General features: G+C 38.4%; 3 protein-coding genes across 9 annotated transcripts; 1 reads left to right on the forward strand and 2 right to left on the reverse strand.

The window, feature by feature from the left end:
* Positions 1 to 1,051: 1,051 nt before the first annotated feature.
* prkag1 (protein kinase, AMP-activated, gamma 1 non-catalytic subunit) lies at positions 1,052 to 8,295 on the reverse strand. The gene is made up of 13 exons (XM_077573917.1): positions 8,163 to 8,295; positions 7,048 to 7,099; positions 6,878 to 6,978; positions 6,269 to 6,350; positions 6,127 to 6,185; positions 5,994 to 6,039; positions 5,841 to 5,895; positions 5,340 to 5,466; positions 5,068 to 5,233; positions 4,007 to 4,044; positions 2,500 to 2,646; positions 2,289 to 2,388; positions 1,052 to 2,227 (listed from the first exon to the last, which is right to left on the reverse strand). The coding sequence occupies exons 1-13, from the start codon at positions 8,169 to 8,171 to the stop codon at positions 2,217 to 2,219; spliced, it is 993 nt and encodes a 330-aa protein (XP_077430043.1). The 5' UTR covers positions 8,172 to 8,295; the 3' UTR covers positions 1,052 to 2,216.
* A 280-nt stretch (positions 8,296 to 8,575) lies between these two features.
* rhebl1 (Ras homolog, mTORC1 binding like 1) lies at positions 8,576 to 15,043 on the reverse strand. 2 transcript variants are annotated; one of them, XM_077573018.1, is made up of 9 exons: positions 14,995 to 15,043; positions 14,408 to 14,461; positions 12,227 to 12,298; positions 11,938 to 12,005; positions 11,697 to 11,779; positions 11,460 to 11,516; positions 10,795 to 10,842; positions 9,987 to 10,068; positions 8,576 to 9,908 (listed from the first exon to the last, which is right to left on the reverse strand). In XM_077573018.1, exons 1-9 carry the CDS (start codon positions 15,011 to 15,013, stop codon positions 9,816 to 9,818), a joined length of 576 nt encoding a protein of 191 aa, XP_077429144.1. In that variant the 5' UTR covers positions 15,014 to 15,043; the 3' UTR covers positions 8,576 to 9,815. The 2 variants fall into 2 exon arrangements, with proteins under 2 accessions (XP_077429144.1, XP_077429145.1); XM_077573019.1 differs by lacking the exons at positions 14,408 to 14,461; positions 14,995 to 15,043 and adding an exon at positions 13,801 to 14,190.
* Positions 14,271 to 21,376, forward strand: LOC144056320 (zinc finger protein Eos-like). 6 transcript variants are annotated; one of them, XM_077573015.1, is made up of 8 exons: positions 14,271 to 14,390; positions 15,985 to 16,043; positions 16,134 to 16,241; positions 16,317 to 16,553; positions 16,701 to 16,868; positions 16,962 to 17,111; positions 18,371 to 18,502; positions 19,953 to 21,376. In XM_077573015.1, exons 2-8 carry the CDS (start codon positions 16,004 to 16,006, stop codon positions 20,792 to 20,794), a joined length of 1,677 nt encoding a protein of 558 aa, XP_077429141.1. In that variant the 5' UTR covers positions 14,271 to 14,390; positions 15,985 to 16,003; the 3' UTR covers positions 20,795 to 21,376. The 6 variants fall into 6 exon arrangements, with proteins under 6 accessions (XP_077429141.1, XP_077429138.1, XP_077429143.1 ...); XM_077573012.1 differs by having other exon boundaries at positions 14,316 to 14,444; XM_077573013.1 differs by lacking the exon at positions 14,271 to 14,390 and adding an exon at positions 15,088 to 15,215.
* The last annotated feature ends 1,065 nt before the right edge of the window (positions 21,377 to 22,441 follow it).

Consider the following 22,441-nt stretch of genomic DNA (forward strand, 5'->3'; position numbering starts at 1 on the left):
ACATCACAACCTGAACCTGTCAGTTCAATTCACACATTCACTTCAACAGGTCTTAGTGTATTTGTATAACAAGGGGTGGGCCGATCAGCCTAGATGACAACATTTCATATACAGTGTTACCTTGTTTAGCAATAGGCAATAGGTGAAATCCGCTTAAGTATTCAGCTTGATTGTTTACATTTATGTTTTAAGTCTGTACAACCCCGAACCACATACTTCATTCAATTTTCTCACATTTCTCTCGTTATAGTGAGGGAACAAGAATACATGATAGTTTTAAGGGGAAGTCAACCTTTTAAACATTTCTTGACAATAATATGGCGTTATAAGTGACCTCACTAGTCTAAACATGACATTCTGATTATGCCATTTTGGAATATGAGTTATGAAGCAAAATCCAGCTATTTTTATCCATCTCAGGGGGCTGCCATTTTGCCACTTACTGTCGACTGAAGATGACATCACAGTTGCTCAGGGCTCAGGTAACGACCAATCACAGCTCAGCTGTTTTCTGAAGCTGAGCTGTGATTGGTTGTTACCTAAAACCTGAGAAACTGTGATGTCATTTTCACTCGACAGCAAGTGGCAAAATGGCCGCCTTCTGAGATTGATAAAAACTGCTGGATTTTGCTGCTTAACTCATATAAGATCGTATTTAGACTAGTACGGCTGCAAAGAACATAAATAGTAGGTGGGTTTCCATCCACCTGTTTTTATTCAAATTTTCAAGAATTGCGAAAAAGAAACTGAATGGAAACGCCAGAAATTCAAAAAAAGGCCCAAAATTCGCAACAACAACAAAAAAGTTGTTACGCTTAGGGAGTGGTTTATGAAGCGTATCGAAAAAAGGAAAATGCAAATTTTGCCGATGAAAACAGGTTTTGTTAATAAGCGACTACAGGACAGGATACACGTCGCACGTTTTGACTGATACTACGTCACACACACGTTTGCAGTCACAATAAATGGCGGATGATAAAGTAAGATATGTTTGGGGAGACGAAGAAACACGATTCTTTTTACAATTGATTAAAGGAAAAAAACATTAAAACAATTTTAGATGGCTTTATTAACATCAGCTCTCAATGTAACGACACATTTCGCTTACGTGGGAGGGAAGCCAACAAGACAAACTACTTCCGTTCAGTCCGTCAAAATCAACATTCCCAAGTTCCGTCACTATAACGTCATCTCGTGGCGCATATTCGCAAAAGACGAGCGGATGGAAATGGGCATAAGTCGCATTTTCACAAAATTCGCATAGAAATTTCGAAACGTGGATGGAAACCTGACTACTGTCAAGAATTTTTTGGGGGCGGGTTGACTCCCCCTTTAATCAATGTCCCTGGATGGGTTGCTTGGCTCGCCACAAATAAGAAGAAATCATACCAATGCAATAATTTGTTATCTGTTAGCTGACTATTGTTCAATATTAACTCATTCACTGCCATAAATTCATTAAAAAAAAAAGATTATTAAAAATGAAATGTTTTTAATTGTAATTAATCACATGATTTCACTAATTCACTCACGATTAATCACAAATTCTATATGTTCTAAATGTACAATTAAAAAATTCTAGGTTTTCATACTCTTGTTAACAAAAGTGGAGAAAAGTGTTTAACTAATAGAAATAGTTCAAATGAATTTTTGACGTTTAAGCCGTCAATGGCAGTGAATAAATTTGAAAAGAAAAAAATATTATAAAAAATTCGGGGCATCAAGCGATTAAAGTTTTTAATCGTAATTAATCGCATGACTTCACTAGTTAACTCGCGATTAATCACAAATTTTATGTACAAAACTAAATGTACAATAAAAAAAAAATCTAGATTTTCAACAAAAGTGTAAAAAAAAAATTTTTACTAAAAGAAATAGTTAAAATGAATTTTTGACGTTTATAGCCGTCAATGGCAGTTAATGAGTTAAAATGAGCATCTTGGCTCCTTTGTGATGTTAAATTTGTCTCTGTTGACAGGAATTGTGCTGCTTGCTGTGCTACCACGATGTATTGCTCGCTTCATAAAACTTGGCGACGTATTTTTTTGCACAGACGCAGATGTGAACACGAAAGATAGGACGACCATCGTTCGTTTTGCTGTCCAAATCGCCCCCACCCCTTCCCTCACCTCGCTTCTTTCTCCCTTTGCTCCGGCCTCACCTCGCTTCTTTCTCCCTTTGCTCCGGCCTCGCCTCACGCGCGGATCCCGTTCGCCTCATGCGGTGCCTAAGGGCGAAAGATCAAACTATTACTTTGAGTAATGAGTGCGGCGAAACACTTGGCTTACCCTCATCTCTGTCGGTGAGCACGAGTGCCTGAAGGATATCCGAGAGGGAGACGATACCCTTCACCACATCCCGCTCGTCCACAACCACCAACCTGTGCACCTTGTCGACACGCAATCACAATCACTCAGCACAGTCTTCCCCTCATGACATCATTAGCGCGACATTTATTATCAACTTGGGTCTATTGCGGAAATGCTCCGTTGACCTCACCTCAGCCTCCACCAGTCGGTTGATGATGGCCTCCAGTGTCTCGTGGCGGTTGCAGGTCAGCACCCCTTCGAAGTATTGAGAGCGGTGCTGCAAGGCTTTGGTCACGGTCAAGTCAAGGTTGTTGTAAGTCTTCTCTGCTGCCAGGTTCTGAAGGGAGCACAATAATATCATCGGGTGATATTTGAAGTGTATGCGATGGAATTTTATACTAATAAGTTAAAGGGATCTTTCCACAACTTTGATTACACAACAATAACAAATCCCTAATCCCTCCGCTGCTTACATGAATGAAGGAATCTCAACAATGTTCGGTAATTCTTAAAATATTAAGAGCATTTTGTGTCTGTGCTGTACTGAAGTATACAGTAAGTGCTGATTAGTTTGGAACAGATTAACATTGTTTGGGTGAACTCTGAATTGTTGCTACAAAATGGGTATTGCGCTGGATTGACTTATAAATTGGGAGGACGCATTGTGTGAGCTCGGGCTGCAATTACCAAATATTTTTTAGAATCTGGTATTGATGCAGGTATAGTCAACTTGTGGTATCTGTGGGTTTTAAGTGTGAATGGTAGGGGTGGGAATCATTGAATGCCTCACGATTCGATTCCGATTTTTGGGTCTGCGATTCGATTCAGAATCTATTTTTGATTCAGAACGATTTTTGCTTCAAAATGACTTCATTGACAATGATTTTTGCTTCAATCTATAGATGTGCAAGGAATTGTAATAATCTATTCCAGTCTGACTCGCTAATGCTAATTAGCGCGCTAATTGCGGCACTTTTATCACTCAAAAGAACGGCTCCATGCTGATTTTTTTATTTTTATTGCAATAACTTGATCATGACTTTTTCCTTCTACTCTCTAATGTGGCTACAACTTAACAGTGTAATAGACCGCGTGGAACCACACTGCCCCTCAGTGGCCAATTCTGGGTACAACATGAACAGCACTCCAAATAAAGGCACACACAGACAAAGGCAAGACAGTATAAAATAATTTAAATAACATTTAAAATCGATTCTGAATCGTACTAAATGAGAATCGCGATTCTTATGAGAATCGATTTTTTGGCACACCCCTAATGAATGGCTTTAAAAGGTGGGAGCTAGCCTGGTGAGTGACATGGGTGTCAACAAATGAGAGTGTAAAGTTGGCTGGCTGTTATTTTGACTATTCTGAGGATGAATGTGTTTGTTTTCTTACCGATGGTTCAGCAAAGAGACTTCAAGTGCACTTGTGGCAGTGTCCTTTGCTACTTGCGGGGGGTTACATCGCATATTCAAAATTCACTACTTGTAAATCCAGCTATTCACTGGGTGTCAGTTATTCATGGATTTCCACAATTTGTGGCAGGGGTTGGTCCCTATCCACCGCAAAAATAGCATATCATTCATCATCATATGCCATCATTTTTCAGCTACATAATATAAGACAACGGTCGATTTAATGTTACTTCTAATCGGGGAAAAAATCTAAACAAATATGAACAATTGTAAACTTACAATGACATCAAATTTGGAGTAAATGTCCACCACTCGACCTGCACAAGAGACAAGGTGTCAGTAAATAAGAACACAGAAGATTTATGCATGGTGTTGAGGAGAGATAAAGGTATTATTTTTAGCAGTAGCTGCCAATGTGTAATATCAATCCAGCTGTGTCGATGCCATGAAGTGTTGACAAAAGATGACTAATCGAAAACAAGAAACTGTACAAATTTGTTGTGGAGTTAAATGAAAAAAAAAAAAGTATATGCAATTTATTTAAATGACACAAAAATAATACACTCATTATTATTAATAATATATTTATAATGAATAAAACATCATTATAATTTACAAATTAATACAATAGTTAACATTGAAATTTTTATGTAATGTGTAAAAATGAAAAATTTAAAAATAATAATAATTTTGTATCACTTACAGTTAAACTAAAATAAATTAACCAATTATTTAATAAAAACAAATGAAAATTGTTTAAATGTAAAAATGTTAAAATTGCACTACTTAAATTAAACCATTGACCAATTATTTAGTAGAGATTAATAAACAAACAAATAAATAAATCATAAATTCATTATAATTCACCAAGTAATACAATAGTTAAAATTGAAATTCTTATGTAAATTGTAAAAAAAAAAAAAAAAAAAAACTTTTTTGCTATCACTTACAGTTAAAGTAAAATAAATTAACCAATTATTTATCATACATGCTTATTTTTTAAAAAAAAAATGTATTACTTAAATTAAACCATTGCTCAATTATTTAATGAGATAAATAAACAAATGAATACATACATGGAAGGTAATGCAACAAATATGGCATCTTGATGATGTAAATCCATAGTTCTCATTTTACTCCAAAAATAAATAAAAAATGATGATCACAAATGTATATACTCGGGAATGAAGCTGGCCATATTTGACCCACTCCTGATTTATAGTATAGGTTATTATACTAATGAGTTCAGTTCAATAAATTCAGTTGCTAAGTGGCAACGTCGTGCTTGGCAGCGCAGGCCCTTTCACATTCAATAATGTTTTATCAAGCAGCCCACCAACCTTTGTCGTCCACCACGGGGAGCGCAGACACTCGCTGCTCTACAAAAATACCCAGCGCCGTGTACAGAGGCGTATCCGTGCGCACCACCGCTATGTTCCGGAATGTTCCTATGTTCAGCTCCTCCAAAGTTTGACTCAGGAACGTCGGTTTTGGCATCTCCGATATCTGAAAACAATAACAGAAAATGTCGGCACTGTACAACCTTTGGGCGCTCCACGTTGGAAATTCTGTATTTTTTAGTACGGCAGAAGTGAAGCCAAAAGTAACGTACAAAGAGCTTCAAGAACTTGAGGATCCGCTTGTGAGTGAGGATGTAGAGGGTGTTTCCCGTTAAGGGGTCGATTACTGGCAGCCTGTGGATCTTGTTCTTGAGCAGCGAAGATACAGCGTCATACAAGCTGCAATACAAAGTGGGCGGCCATTTTGTCACTTGCCGTTGACTGAAAATGACATCACAGGTAACGACCAATCACGGCTCAGCTTGCGAACGTCACGTGACCACTCAGAAAACAGGTGAGCCGTGATTGGTCGTTACCTGAGCAACTGTGATGACGTTTTCAGGCGAGAGCAAGTGGCAAAATGGCCGCCCAGAGATGGATAAAAACAAGTGGATTTTGCTGCTTAATTCATATTCCATAAACACAGTATTTAACCAGAATACTGTGTTTAGACTAGTGGCGGCGCATACAAGATATTATAGTAAAGAAAATTTTGGGGTTGACTTCCGCTTTAAGAGGCGAAATTCAATCAAACAAAATTTTTAGAAACAAACCTTGCATTGGGTGATATGCTAACCAAGGGCTTGAATGAGTCTTGAAGATATAGCTCTGTTAAAATAAAAGCATTAAAAAAAGACACTTAACTTATTGAGATGAGTAATAATTAAAAAATATATATACTTTAAGAGGTCAGTAAAAACTCACACCTCTCCATGTTTCTATTTTGTGCTCTTCCAACTCGTAAATCTGAACCTGAAAATCAATTCACAGCAATACAATTCTGAGATTAAACATGAGTTATCTCAATAAAGCAGCACACCTGCAGATCTATGATCTTACCAGAGGAGATTTATAGTAGCGATGAAGGATGTTAATGAAGTCTGTGATGGTGAGCATGCCTGCAGAAAATATAAGGTCTTTTTTTTTGTTTTTCTAAACTAGCTCAAATTACATGATATAGTAATATACTAAATAAGCTTACCGACAAAGCACTGCTTGTTACTGTCCCATAGAGGAGCTGCCCTCACCCCATTGGAAACAAGAGCAAAAAATGCCTTCTTGACCTGTGAAATTAAGTTGAGATTAATAATGTTGTTTTTACCCCACAAAGTTCTTTAGTCTTTTTTTTTGGACAAAATACTCCAAAGATCAGAAATTACAGTACCATTTTACCCCTATTTTCCCCCCATTATATAGTGGTGGATGAAATGTTCCTGTTTTGAGGAGGCGGGCCTGTTTCTTGCAAATTGAGCCACTGCTCACCTCACCCGCATCTATCCAAAGCTGAAAATGGCTTTCGTTATCATGACGACCTGCAGGCGGCGCTATAGGGTTGCGACGAAATAGACGAAGAAGCCTAAACAAATTTGAAAGTACTATATTGTTGGGTTTTTTTCCACTTGTGCGGGCACTTCAGATGAATTACAAAAAAAAAAAAGCCACCATCGATAACATCACCCCACATTCGAAGCCAACACTGATAACACTATTAGCTAATGATCCCATAATATTTCCCCTTTAAAGGCACTATTGTATTTCTGTTCTACATAAGGACAGACTTGACTTTTTAGAGTAACAGATTCAATCTGACCTGGAGGGATGTGTCGAAAACAACCAATTTGGAGCTGGTGGGTACAAGATCATAACAGCGATGGGACTTCATGAACCTGGTGTACACATTGTGCTCAGGGTCTGAAGGGAAGCGCAAGACAGGGGTGAGAAACCTTTGCAATATCATCATTATGTAATTTAGTCTCCTACCCTCGATGACAGGATCCTTTTTGCTTTCAAGATCTTCAATAGTCGCTGGAATCTGAAAAAAAAGCAAACATGCCAGGACAAGTGTTAAATAGCAGGATAATAATAAATAGGCTTCATAAACAGCTCATTTAATAATGTCACTTTTTACCCAACTATCTTTTAGACCTGTAACCTAAGTAACCTCGATTCCAGTGAACTGTACAGCCTGTCTATTAACTGTCAATGAGTTACATCTTGCATGCTTCCGTTTCCTATATTGACACTCATTCACTGGGAATCTTGCTCCAGTTTCCCCAAAATAGCCAAATCACGCTTCAGTTTTTGGCTGTGCTTGTTAAACTGACACATTGGACAATAAAGATATTCTTGATTCTTATTGTTATTTTTACGTACAGTATGCTGTTTTGTAGAGGTAATGTTTTTATTGTGGCCAACATTGTAGGTGGTCACATGGGATTGTAACAGTAGATTGTCTTGTCACTCTTCTTTTTAGGAAATGAAGCATGTGTTATGTTTGTAAATTTGTTAACGGTGTACAATAATATTAGTAGTGTACTTGATTTAGCTTTGGATCCATCTGAAGCCCAGGAGAGGCCAAGCAAGTAAACAATTTCATATTCTCATGCAAAATGTGTACCTCAGTTGCTTTAGTCAATTTTGAGATGATATACTGTAAAGAAAAATGCCTCCAACACGATTAGATGAACCTTTTTGTGTCTTTGCAGATAGAGGACTTAGAAAAGACAATGTTTACTGACTAAGGAAATGACAACCATTGCTTTAAGTACAGTAACTGCTTCCAACTCCAAGCTAATAACGTTAGCATTGACCAGTCAAAACCTGTTGTCAATAGATCGTCCTTCCAACGGGAAGTAACTCCTTTCGTCCAACAAAACTAAACAGACATTTGGATCACTCACTAAACTCGTTTCATTATCAATATGCAACAGAGACGTCACACATATCGAGCTAGCTACTTCGCTATGTATTCCAATGCAAATAGTTTGTTAGCATCGTTGCTATTGTTAGCAGTCTCAGACTGTCGCGCGAGATAAGGTCAGACAAAGTGTTAAATAGTTAAAATGACAAATAAAAAAGTTAGCCGGCGGACTTACACACTCCATATTCCATTCGCGGTGTCACGTCTCCTCCACAGCCGGCCGGGTCGTGTGACAAACAGCCAACGGCTCGCAAATCCGGCGCAGCGGCTACGAGACGAACCAGAGCATCCTGAATAGCTGGCAGGTCATTACCGTAATATTGCTACAGTCAGCGCAGTGGAAATATCTAGCCAAAAGCGGTTGACCCCAAACCTCAGAGGGTCATCAAAGTGGTTAACTTCAGAAAGTATCTGTAAAGTTGAGGTTTCATGATCATCTCTAAATGGAAATATTTTTTTCTAAATGGAAATATTTTTTATTATAACAAACTGGAAGCATAACAGAACAGATAGTATCAGTTTCCTTTTTAAGTGTATCCTGGAAATGGCTGGCTACCTAAATAAAAATGCAGGACAAAAACACACAACTTCAAATGAGTAACAGATTTTATATACAAACTGTTTACAGCAAGATTTTTGCATGAACGCTGACCGTCATCGGCATATTGGCGTCCATTTTATGCACACCATCACCACCACTATCAATACCCATGAGATCAAGTTAACAGACGGAAGACGAAACCCTGTTGTAAGAGCACCTTTGGTCATGAAGAGAACCAGATGTGAGAGTTTCGAAGATGTGTAAGGCACAAGACACAGCACGACCAGCCTCTGTTCATGATAGAACTACTTACTCAGCAAAGCACTTGATAAAAAAAAAAGAAACCATTACAAACTATATGAAGGAAAAAGATGAATACGTAATGTGATTATAGTCCACAGACGAGTGTATTTTAAGGCAACGAGAGCCAAGAAAAGCTAAATGCAAACATTGCATCTCAAGTGTCTTGACAGTGATTGTTGAATCCAGAGTTCAGATTAAACCCACACAAAATGACTTATGATAAATTACTGCTATACACTACTTTTTAATTGATGGGGAGCGAAAAAACATGTATCACTCAAAAAACAAAACAAAAAAAAAAACAGCAAAACCTATTCTATTTAGAACTGACGAAAAGCCATACATGGCAAAAAAAATCAAAGCTATTTTTCTAACCTGTACGAAATTCATCCGAGGGTTCCGCTTTGTTACTGATGATAGAAAAGTTAAAAATGGGGAATGTGGACTAATCTGCTCAGCAGAAAAGCTCACAGGTTGCATGTATAAATAGCTTAAAAAGAAACTGCTAAACATTACAATGGAAAGAAGGGTGTTAAGAGTGTTTTTGTGAAAGCTCCTAATAGAGCATCCAAGGCAGTCCACCACTGTGACATAATCAACCAATACATTTAGAGCAATGTGAACTGGGGCTCTTTAAGCCACCACCACGATACACCAACCACTCAAAAATTACACAAACCAATGTTGTCTCAACATCAGGCATTCACAAATATTTACCATTACATGTTCAAGGGAATTCTGGATACAGTTAATGAGGAGCTGAGTTTTCTGGGCTAAAAAATTATACCCACTCGAGAATAGAACTATTTAAAGCAAATGTCCAATGAAGGTGCTTCTCTGCCTGAGCGTCTTTAGGTGGAATAGTTTTAATGTGAGTTGAAGATGGCATCAGTCTTATTGTTGGTGAGGTCGTCGTTGGTATGCTGGTGGAGCTGTGCCTCCTGTCTTCAGCAAGTGACTTGTATCATGTCCTCAATTACACTCTTACATCACGGCACACTTTTTCTCCTCGGGCGGGGCATTCCCGTCGGCTTTCTCCATCTCCAGTATGATTCGCTTGAAAACCTCCACGGCGGTCTGTAAAAAAAGGAAGAAGCAAGTCGATGGTCAAAGGATGCAGACAAGCGTCAACGGGCAAAAGATGCCTGGAATTACCTCATTTTCCTTGGCTGAGGACTCCATGAAAGCAGCGCCCCAGGAATCAGCGAGCTTCTTTCCCTCCTCTGGCTTTATGACCCTGAGAAACGAGACAGTGAAAACACTGGTTATGAAATGACAACAACATGCGGTTGAGCACCAGAACTACACCAAGGAAAAAAAATTAATACAAAAAAGAAAAATCCACAAAGTGGTAGATAGGTACAGTAGGTAGCAAAGACAAACAATATATTGAAGAGCATTCATTACAGTAATTTAATAAACCAAGTCTCAAAAACCTTGTTATTACAAATGTCATATTTTGATGAAATGACTGATAAATTCATGAAACAAATTTGAAGATAATTGCTGAAGATGTTGAGAATCACCATATGGTGACTCAATTAACTCTACAACTTTGTTTTTGTCTTGCTATAAAACGAAAGGAAGAAAGCAAGAATAAGATGGTGAGAATAAGAAAAAATATTTCTGATACGAACATCGGAATTAACATTATATCTCCCATTTTCTCCTGTTTATTTGTTTTAAGCACAACATTATCTGTTCACACAGAACTTTCTACCCTGGAATTTCTACCCTCACGACATAGCCACTCATTCCGGTTGCAAGGCTACTCAGAATACAGAAATTTAACAGAAATACATCAAAATACAATAGCAAATGCCAGCAATGGAGTGCATTTATATAGCGCTGATATCTACACCATCGGCCTAGCGACTGGTCGGGGACTCACATATGTTCTGATTCTTACGCGGAGATAGTAAGTCTGTTGAAACATTTTTAAAACAAGCCAAAAAGTGCTTACCTTTCCATGTGGAGATCTTTTTTGTTCCCAACAAGAACGGTTGGAACTCTAAAGAGAAAATATTAATAGTGAAACATTAAATACAAAATGTATTGGGGGACAAATGTTGTTGTATCAACTCATTCACTGCCATTGACGCCTATAGACCTCAAAAATTCATTTTAATTATTTCTATTAGTTTAACATTTTTTCCCCACTTTTGTTAACAAGAGGATGAAAACCTAGGAAAAAATGATTGCACATTTAGACCAGATATAAAATTTGTGATTAATCGTGAGTTAACTATTGAAGTCCTGCGATTAATTACAATTTCTAATCGCCTGACGATCTAATTTTTTTAATAACCTTTTTTTTTTTAATAATCTTTTTTTTCTTTTTTTTTTTAATAATCTTTTTTCCAAAAAAAAGAAAAGAAAAATATTTTTTTAGGGCATCAGGCGATTATATATATATATTTTTTTATTGTAATTAATCGCATGACTTCACTAGTTAACTCGCGATTAATCATAAATTTTATATCTGGTCTAAATGTACAATTTGTTTTCATACTCTTGTTAACAAAAGTGGAAAAAAATGTTAAACTAATAGAAATAGTTCAAATGAATTTTTGACGTCTAGAACCGTCAATGGCAGTGAATGAGTTAAAACTATTTAAGATTACTTACTGAATCTTTCCAACCATATCTAGCAGTTTGTCGTGTAGAACCTGAACGACCTCAAAACTGAGAAGAGAATATACACAGCTCATTTATCACATTGTAAATTACTCAAAGATTCAAGGCCTGGTTTTACTTTTTAATACATTCTGCTCTGTTTTTTAACTTGAGATAAGAAATGAACACAAATGATAAAAATATGCTTTAATTTATATGTTAAAGATACATAATTATGCAACTTTATACCTTTTCATGGATGTCACAGAATAAACAAGGACATATCCGTGTATGTCCATTGAGTGGGACTGTGGAAAAATTGAGTATTCGTCCTACAAATGATAGGATGACATCATATGTTAGTCTCAGGCACAGGACTAAGTATTTGCACGTCTTCATTTATTTTCACGAGTTAAAATAATAACCACTTTAATATTGCAGCAGTATAACTCTGTATGCCAATAAGGGGCTGAAGTTACAAACAACTCACTTGTCCAGCTGTGTCAACCAGCTGAAGATTGAAGTCTTGACAATTGACGCTGACCATTTTATTGAAGGCTGGGAAAGAAAATGACCAGGTTTTATTAAGTACTGTATTTCTAACACAATACCAAATTTCCTCATACGGCGGCTTCTCGAGTCAGGGTACCAGAGACTCAATAAAATGGCTCAATAAAAGTTGGTGAACACTGCTATGTGATTAAACACCCCAGTCACTTGAGGAAATGTGATCATTTTATACTGTCCTGTACTGTTCAATGCTGCATGGGGAAACTTACTGTTTTCAATTGTAGGGTCATAGGAGTCGACAAACTGTCCTTCCACAAACTGTATTGTGAGAGATGACTTTCCTGCAGAGGGAAAATGAACATATGACTTAATGTGTTATTTAATGACAGTGTTTAACATGCATATTAGAATATTTTTTTGCAACTACAACCAAATCAAGATAAATACTATTCCAGAAAATATCAGCTAAACAAATGTTTAACATTTATAATGGGAGTAAAAAGCTGTTATAAATAAATAAATATTGCAGTAAATGAAGAGTATTATGTTGTAACTTGTAAGACTTGATGAAGTTGACAACGAGGGGGTCTTGCTCTAATATTTGGGTCAATTTCGCAGAATTTGATCAGGTGAAGACCTACGCCACAGAAAGTAATTTAATAATTAATTTCACTGATATAAATATTGTAATTATTGGCAGTTATTACAATTCAAATGGTAATAATTGCTTCTAAGAGGAAAATAAATGTTTTAAAGCATTTTTTTTTATTTTTTTTTACTTTCAATGCCAAGATGTCTTCAACGTTGTGCGTCTCAAATGATTTTTCATGAATTTCAACATGTTCTCTGAAAACGCTAATTACATTTTTGGGTATATGGGATATTTCTCCTTCTGCTTAATATACATTTTCCATGAAAACTGAAACAAATGCATCTTAGTGTCAAGTGTGATATTTTATTTGTGTTTTTTTTTTTTTTCACAAATGGTCTTTATATGTCACTCAATCTGTCTTTACCGGTAATGCCAATGGACACCAGAGGGATATGTGATCTCAAGTGCCAGGATAAGTCATAACAGACAGCAAAATTGACTGTGTTATTTCTGAGGTATGTATGAGTTTGTGAACATGTCAGAGCAAATGTATAATGACAAGCATGTAATGATCATTTATCCACTTGTATCTACAGACTAGAAGGGCAAGTTAAACACATGGAAATGGAGCAGCTAACATGATTGTATTGTCAACGGGTTCCATCAACAAAGCTGTAACAGCACAATTTTAATTATCATTGTTTAGGATTTATTCCCCATTAAAAATGTACAAAATCGTATTGTTTATTTTACATTTGCTTTGGACTACCACACATTTTGTGTATTAATCTTTTCTTTGCTATTATAGCCCTAAATTATAAATAACCCCCCTATAGTTTTGGCATGATTAGAAATAATAGCTTTCTAAAAATATCATGGGATACATTTGAACATAATACCAAGGTGTAATAAAAATGTCTTCATTAGAAAAAAAAACCCTCAAATGTATGTGTATCGCTCTTAATCGGATTGCATGAACACACGTTATGTATTACGAAAGAAATAATTGTACATACAACATAACTTAACAGGAATGCCACGGACGTTTTTATAGCACACGGGGTTAGAACATTGTGTGCGGCTCCAGCCAAACGTCCACTTGCTCGTTTTGTGAGCGGGAAAAACACAAGTGTAATGAAACTACGTCAAAACACAGCGCGTGTTGCTGAGGTCAGCCAGACACAACGAAAACAAAGCCAGGACTTTAGCCTGTTAGCAAGCTAGCTAGCAGAGCTCGGAAGCTTTACTCACCTACAGATCTGTAACCGATCACAGCAATCTTCCGGTACTTCGGTTGCGGCATTGCGGCGGAGTTGGCGTCGTTTACCTCTTAACTGTGTAGCACGCGAAGCTAGTTTGACGCTCTAAACTAACTTTTATCGCCACATTCGGCTCACGTCACGTGACAACAACAAACTTTTTGGGAGCTATCTTTCTGCGAGGCCTGTACCAGTTCGAAGCGGTTTCACCACGGGAAGTACGCGTTGTACTTATGAAAGGGAAAAACTGTTTGTTCGCAATCCAGTACAGTCTTTGATAGCGATAGATAAGTCAAAATCTTTAAACGATGGGCCAAATTTGAACGGTTTACGGAATAAGCGCTCCTTTTTTCCAACGCGGTTACAACTCGCAGGCTGAAGTAACGGAAAGTGTCATTGTGTAAGCACACCGTCGTAAAAGGCAGAGCTTACGTCACACATGCTGCAAAGCTACGACACGGCACCGGGGGTCGCTCTCGGCGCCCTGCAACTTGCAAGCTGCAAGTACTGACACGGGTGTTGGGGACCTTTGAACTCGACCTTTCCAGACAGGACAAACACTAGAACAAAGTGTCAGAGCAGGTGACAAAAGTACTCACTCGCTGTCACATCTGGTTCATTTCCCATGAATGCATAGTAAGTTCCTGGTCTACCTGTTTGACAATAACAAATTAATGTTTAAACCTTACTAATGTTTCAGGAAAAGGAAAAGTGTACAGTATTTTTATTTACTACATTGCAGGTACAGTAGACACCTGTATGACTTACTATATATGGTCATTCAAAAGCCTCTCTCTCTCTCTCTCTTATTATTCTCTTATATTTATTTATTTATGTTATGCTGTAAAACAATGTCCATTTTAAGCCACTCTACCGTTATGGACAGTTTTTGACCAAAAGTGCACTTTAATGTGGGAAAAGAAAACACAATAATTCAATAAAAATGTATTGGACACAAGTTACATAAAAAAAAAACTACTGTACTTAAATGGCTTAGAACAAACACTTACATGCAAATGTAATGTATTGTACTCAAGGTAAATGCAATTGAACTGCAGTTCAAAAAGTACTGTGATTGAAAGTTTATTTTATATATATATATATATATATATATATATATATATATATATATATATATATATATATATAAGTATGTTTTTTAAAATAGTTTGATTCGTTTACGTACCATTAGAGACGGCCCGCATTGATATATACAATAAATCAGTATAACGTAATAGACCTGATGATGTTTGTGTGCACAGTGTATTAAGGTTCTAGAAAATATGACCGGAAATAGTTTGGCGCGTGAGGTTGCGCTGCCGGCCGGTGATGTCGTCGTCATAAACCCAAACAAGCAGATGCAAAAACAATAACAATAACCTCACTCGTCGCCCTCGCCAGGCAAAGGTAATACCGCATATACATGGGCTGTGCCGTGGACTCATTTAAATGTCGGTTGCCGTCGTTTACTCGTGGAGAGTTTGTTATAACTAGTCCGTAGTGGGCTTGTCATAGCATTCAGCGAGGCTGCGGGTGCCATAGCAACCATTTAGGAAACACTGGCCGCCATGGTTAGCATATAGTGGGCTAAATATAGCATTTGCCAGTCTCATAACTTGTCGTGCATGTCAAGCATTCACATTGTACCGTTAGCTACATAACTTTTAAGGCACAATGTTCAATGAGCGAGCGGGACAAGTACCAACGTTGCAGTGTTGGTTTTAGCTGCCTTGGCTTCACGTTTGGGCACAGCAAGCTTAGCTTAGCTTTAGCCGACAAGGCCGACTTGTGATTTAGCTTTCAAGACCCATTGAAAACGCAGCGGAGACGCATATGACTAATTGATGGCACATGAGTATTCGATGATTTTGTCAGTGTCATGAGAATGCAAGTGAGTCGATCAGCTGATCCATTGACCATAATGTTAAAGTTAGTTCCCGTGTAGCTGCTAGCACAGCTACTAATGATTTGAGTATGCAAACCTTAACATGCTTTTACTGCATTTAAATATCGATAAGATAATTTAGCAGTTGGGTCACAGTGTCATGGGTTTACTGCGATTTTCTGCAGTTCTATAACCATTGCAACTTCATTAGCTCACGATTTGGTTTTACATCATGTTACAGTATGTATGTATGAAAGTGTGAGTTTATGTGGACATAAACTGTCATTTCAGTTTTCGGCCGAAATCTAGTATGGACGTTGATGACTGCAATGGCCAGTCTTACATGTCAGGTCAGCTATTTATTTATTGTAATGCAGGTACTGTTTCATTTCAGGACATAAGTAACAATGTACGTTTAATCAAGTTTTCCGTATTTGCAGTTAATACTGGAGACACTTCAATGGAAAGAGAGTTTTCTGGGGGCCTTGGTGGTCCGACAGTAAGCACTCCAAACAGCAAGGAAACCTCACCTCATCGCTCACTCAGTGGTAAGTGATAAATACTGGACACTTCATCCTCCATTCCTCTGTTCAACATGGCACTGATTTTCTCCACCCCTGTAGCAAATTCTATTAAAGTAGAGTTGTACAGTGATGAAGACCCCGGACCTAGTAACGATGATGAGCGAGTGGAACGTGTAGAAGAAGGAGGTGTGGATCAGGGAACGGAAACGCCTGCTTACAGAGAGCTTGCCAATCATGACAACATCCGACTGCCCAGTGGGAAGCTGAAGTGTGACATCTGTGGGATGATCTGCATTGGGCCCAATGTTCTTATGGTACACAAACGCAGCCACACAGGTAAAGAAATGCTTCATGTGAAATAAATCTTATTGTGAGGGCACAACTGACATGTTGTGAATGTCTAGGTATTTGAAACACATTATTATGACTAGATTTTGAATAAAAATTTCTGACACAGCACTATACAATTTGATTTTTGTTCAGGTGAGCGGCCATTCCAGTGTAATCAGTGTGGTGCCTCCTTCACTCAAAAAGGAAACCTACTCCGTCACATCAAGCTGCATTCCGGAGAGAAGCCCTTTAAATGTCCTTTGTGCAGCTATGCCTGTAGAAGAAGAGACGCCCTCGCCGGCCATCTTCGCACTCATGCCGGTAAAACATTTTTTAGGCCTAATAACTGTATACACCCCCCGTGTTATTTTGCACAGTGACAAAAGTAATTCCCTCTTCCTATTTTGGCTCCAGTATCCTCTCCAACTGCCGGGAAGCCATATAAGTGCAGTTACTGTGGTCGCAGTTACAAGCAACAGAGCACCTTGGAGGAACACCTCGAACGCTGCTACAACTACTTACAGAGCGTGGAGTCCAAGCAGCCTAATAGTGCTCAGAATCTCGGTGAGCATGGGTCATCGGAATCACAATACAGCATGTTATTGCAGATGTATCGCAACAGATACTGGGGTTGCATGATTGCAGTGTCGCTGCGGATGCTGTATAGTAGGTATACTTGTACAGATACACTAATTCCACTTGACCTGCCTCTTATATTGCATATTTATGGGATCCTTACCTATATTCCTTTTACATAGAACCACATTACTGAAATGCGTCAGGCTACATTTAAGTGAAATGTGCGGCGAGACTGTTAGAAAAACACAGAGTTGTATGTTAAAATGTCAGTATTGACAAGCAGTTACTCCCCCAAATATATTTGAGTGAAACTTGTGCCATGTTCAAGAAAAGTTTGTTTTTGAATAATATTTGGTTAAAGTGCAAGTCAACTTTTAAACATTTATTGACAAGAATATGTTATATGTGACCTCACTAGTCTAAACATGACATTCTGTTTAATATTACATTTGTGGAACATGAGTTATGAAGGAAAACCATCTCGGGGGGGCGGCCATTTTGCCACTTGCTGTCGACTGAAGATGACATCACTGTTGGTCAGGGCTCAGGCAACAACCAATCACAGCTCACGTTTTTCCTGACGCTGTGTTGTGATTGGTTGTTACATGAGAACCTGCACAACTGTGATGTCATCTTCAGTCGGCAGCAGGTGGCAAAATGGCCGCCCTCTGAGATGGATAGAAATGGCTGGATATTGCTGCTTTACTCATATTCCACTAACTCAATATTAACCAGAATACCATATTTAGACCAGTGAGGCTGCATGGAACATAATGTTGTGGAAACAAATGGGAGGGTGGGGGGTTGTCATGTACTTTAAAACACAACACGTTTTAATTATCATTGTCGAGCATAATGGGATTATCAAGTATCGGAAAATTCGAGTACATGTACTTGCACTTTGTCTCAAAACAAGTGGTAACAGTGCATCCCTATTAAATGAATCTATCTTTTGAAAATTACAGTAGAATATAGTCAATAAACACATGGGAAAATACTTTGCAGGAGACCGATTCTCTCTACCTAATTTATCATTTCAATTTTGATTTTTTTTATTTATTTTTTGCTTCTAGAGATGGTGAAGTTTGGGTCATTATGTGTAAGATGACATCATCAAAATGATCCACCCATCCATCCAGTTTTCCAAACTTGCTGACTTTTCATACTTGCTTTGGTTTGAAAACGAACCCGGCCTATTTAGGATCTTTGACCAGAGCAAATGTTATATATTCTGTGTTTTGTAGGAGAGGAGATTAGGGAGATGGAGTACATAGCAGACTCCCCGCTTCATGCCTCCTCAGACAAGATGACGTTTGTTGATCGGCTCGCCAGCAGCGTCACCAAACGCAAAAGATCCATGCCACAAAAATTTGTAGGTGAGCATTTGGCCTCGGTTTGGTGAGCTTTGAGAAAATAGCTGCTTCATGGATGTGAAAACAAACTTGACGAACAAGGCTCACAGATTTGACTCAAAGCAAAAAATCAGGGTGTACTTTTGCCATTCCTATTATTTTGTTGCCAACAATCTGCACAATGGAACCTCCAAAGTCAAGCAGCTCAGAATTTTTCTTACTGTACTTGGACGTTAACCCCAAAATTCTGAGGGGGAAAACTGCCTCAAAATTCTAACAAAATTGCAAGTTTAAAAGTGATCAGGATTTATCATGTAGTAAAGCACTGAGGCGGCAGCATCATTCTTCGGGGCTGTTTTTTTGTGTGAAATCTGGGCCATTGTCGATCCCCGACTGTCCTTTTATCAGGGTAGCTTCCCTTTTCCTGTTTTCTTTTTTGTCTCCTCAGACAAAACTTTTCAGTCGTTTTGCAGCCTCTGCCAAATAGGGAAGTGACGTATGCCATAAAGCATTCAGCACATTTGTAGTTTTTTGTGTTCCTACCATCCTCCTCAAAGTTGCTTAGTGCCAGTAAAAATGATACAGACCCTCCTCAGGCCATGGCAAAGGTACCATTCAAGTAGTTTTAAGTTTCATTCGAAGAGATATGAAAATATTTTCACACATTCACTGCCATTGACGGCTATAGACGTCAAAAAGTCATTTGAACTATTTCTATTAGTTTAACATTTTTTCAAATTTTGTTAACAAGAGTATGAAAACCTAGAAAAAAATGTATTGTACATTTAGAATAGATAGAAAATTTGTGATTAATCGTGAGTTAACTATTGAAGTCAAAAATTTAAATCGCCTTACACTATTGTAAAGAAAATGATTATTAAAAATTAGGGGCATCAGGCGATTACAATTTTAATCGTAATTAATCGCATGACTTTCATTAGTTAACTCACGATTAATCACAAATTTTATATCTATTCTAAATGTACAATAAAAAATATAGGTTTTCATGGTCTTGTTAACAAAAGTGGGAAAAAAATAAACTAATAGAAATAGTTCAATTTTTTTTTTGACGTATATGGCAGTGAATGAGTTAAAGTTGAAAAGTTCTTTAGTACTACTTTAAATAGTGGCAGTTGTGCTGACTCTTAATTTAACGTGAGTTTTAAAGTGATTGGCTAGTAAATCCCCAATTATCAAATGGTGCGCACACAGTATCTCATTTGTTTATTTTTATTTCCCCTCTTTTACATTTCATTTTTTTCCCACAATTATTTTCAGTTGATGGTATAATTTTTTTTAAAATTCTGTATCCTTTTTTTTTCTTCACAAAAAAAAAAGCATTTTGATTGAGGTTGTAGGTTAAAGGTCATAATGCACTTTGGCTTCATCCTGAAAATAAACCCAAAAGCCCTAACTTTTACCTGGTAGTGTATAATATGTTTCAGTCTCGTAGGATTGCCTTTTATAATTGCAGGACAGAAGCACATACGTCATGGAAATGCACCTTATGAACTTAACGCTGCTTCGGACAAAGATGGAGACGCACATCCAGGAGACCTGGAAGTCCTACGCGTTCCTGGAGGAGAGTATGCAGGCAGTGGAGGAGGCGGGATGGCGGACACCCTGCAGCCTCTCCATCAGCCCACCACTCACCCTTCGTGTTTATCCGAATTCAGATCGATGCACGGCGCTGCATACGCGCCTGGCGCTCTCGGCCTGAGGTTGGACTACATGGGGGCCGGCGTGGGGCTGGGGGCCAACAATGTGGGGAGAAGGGAGGCGGCGGAGGGTCACGAAGACCTGCCCATCGGTCGAAGTCAGGCAACCTCCCCTAGCAACGGTTGCCAAGACTCCACGGACACGGAAAGCATGCCGGACGAGCCGTGCAATACGGCTCCCGGTCCCGCCCTGCATAAGAACAACGGGCATCATCTCCACAACGCAGCTCCTCCGCCGCACTACAAGATTTGGGACGGACACAGCCCGAGCCACGCCAAAGACAGGGAAGTGAAACGAGAGGACGGAGGTCACCACGCGCCCCCTCCTCCTGGCCTCGTCCCGATGCCAAGTTCGCCTACGGCGCCCTCGTCCACCTCAAGGGAGACTCTACGAGTGGTAGACGGCGAAGGGCGGACGGTGCGCTGCTTCCGATGCGACCACTGCCGCGTGCTCTTTCTGGACCACGTCATGTTTACCATCCACATGGGCTGCCACGGATTTCGCCAGCCTTTCGAGTGTAACATCTGCGGCCACCGCAGCCAAGACCGCTACGAGTTTTCTTCTCACATCGTCCGCGGCGAGCATATCCTGGACTGAGGAACGTTCCCGATGAGCTCGGCCTGGCTTGGTTTTGGTCTGCACAGCACAAATAAATCATTTATCATAATGCACTTTGAAAACGTCTTTGAACATGCACTTTCCCGTCCACACATGTGCCTTGCGCCCAAATTCAGGATTCCCACCTGATGCACATACTGTGGTTGACCAATCCGACCTGAAAACTCTTGAGCACTTTAACAGATTCTTCATCCCAAAAAGTCAAATGTGAAGACCTTTGCCTCATTTGAAGAAATACCCTGAAAAACCTCACATCAACATTCACTGTTACGCTTTTCAGTCCTTGTTTTAAGTGCAGACCAAATTCAAGAGCCAGGTCGAAGTCCCACCGAGATATGTTAAAAGTTGTCTGTGAATCATAAATGCACTTTTTTTTGTGAGTGTACGCATGTGAGATGCTCTTAATTTTCTGGAAGTGTAAGTGTACAATGAAGGCCTTTACTTGGATGACTTGTGAGTGTTGTGTGTCTGTTGTTTTTAATTATTTGTTCTGTAACTGCTTCTGTTGCACTGATTCTTGCCCGAATATCTTGATTATATTAAACTGTTTTATAGAATACATTCACAAGCTGCACATTTCTCTTAAAATATGAAGAAAAAAAAACATCACTGCCGCTGAGGTGGGAGGGTAATTTCTGATATTATGTCAACTGCAAAATATATCATGTAAATTTAGTTACAATATTGCAATGATCTGATTGTGCCTTCCCTCATCGTAATTGAAATTTAAATGGCAAGAGCGATATCTATGAACTAACTACCAATCATGGTACCGGTTACTTAAAATGTTGGAATGAGTTAACACGTACACAAGTAGGATTCCTATATAGATCTCCCAGTTTTATCATCCCAAATGTAAAATGTGGCAATTTACGCACTATAAATTATTAATAGATTGGATGTCATTGGATTTATTTTTATTTTTTTAAAGAAGACCTTTGTCCCTCCCTCCCTAACTCTCAAGCTATATTTTGCAAAACAGCACAAGCCAAGAAATGAGAAGCAACAATTGCATATTAAAAAAAAAAAAGTTTGAAACCTCACCAATGAGTGTTTTTGTCTTACACTTTTGGACAGTGATGTCATAGATGCCCAAAAATAGTGTAAATAATGAACAGAAATGTATCATTAAAGTTAGCTTGCCTTACATTGAAACGATCAGACTGTTGTACCGAGAAATGTTTTAAATACTTTTGTTAAAAAGTTCCCTGCTTAATATATGCTTGATGTAACTAATGGCCTAAGTAACTTAACATTGGTTTGCTCCCTGTATCTAGTACTTTTGATATTGTGCCTTCATTTTAGTAATATTTTGCAACTATTCAACTTGTGCTCTTAACAGCCCAGCTTTGTGATGTGCTTACCACCAGCTTTCCCCTTGCTTAGAACCGCTTTACACTTTTTACCACCAGATGCCCATAGAATATAATGCTGCTGCTAAGAGCCAAAGAAAACTCACTGCAGATGTGAAACCTTTGCTGGCTTTAAACTGTCCAAAAATCATTAAGAAAATAAACAAATGACCCACCGTTACATTTTAATGAGCTATTGGCTATCACCTATCCTGTTCACCTTCAGTGTAATTGTACAACTGTAGATATGTGCTTCACACCCTGTTGCATGTGC

Source organism: Vanacampus margaritifer, chromosome 8 (assembly GCF_051991255.1).
Source record: "Vanacampus margaritifer isolate UIUO_Vmar chromosome 8, RoL_Vmar_1.0, whole genome shotgun sequence".
NCBI classification, from domain to species: Eukaryota; Metazoa; Chordata; class Actinopteri; order Syngnathiformes; family Syngnathidae; genus Vanacampus; species Vanacampus margaritifer.

Bases quoted from the DNA above. Each gene is read 5' to 3' on its own strand.
- prkag1 (XM_077573917.1), bottom strand. The intron at 6,351-6,877 runs GTCAGATTGAAT...TTAATTTCACAG, and splicing joins TTTTCGACACATCCCTCCAG to GTCAAGAAGGCATTTTTTGC. The intron at 4,045-5,067 runs GTTGGTGGGCTG...TCTCTTGTGCAG, and splicing joins CCCCGTGGTGGACGACAAAG to GTCGAGTGGTGGACATTTAC.
- LOC144056320 (XM_077573012.1), top strand. The intron at 16,044-16,133 runs GTCAGCTATTTA...CCGTATTTGCAG, and splicing joins TGGCCAGTCTTACATGTCAG to TTAATACTGGAGACACTTCA. The intron at 17,112-18,370 runs GTGAGCATGGGT...TGTGTTTTGTAG, and splicing joins TAATAGTGCTCAGAATCTCG to GAGAGGAGATTAGGGAGATG.
- rhebl1 (XM_077573018.1), bottom strand. The intron at 12,006-12,226 runs GTAAGTTTCCCC...TTTCTTTCCCAG, and splicing joins TGACCCTACAATTGAAAACA to CCTTCAATAAAATGGTCAGC. The intron at 11,780-11,937 runs GTGAGTTGTTTG...TATCATTTGTAG, and splicing joins TGGTTGACACAGCTGGACAA to GACGAATACTCAATTTTTCC.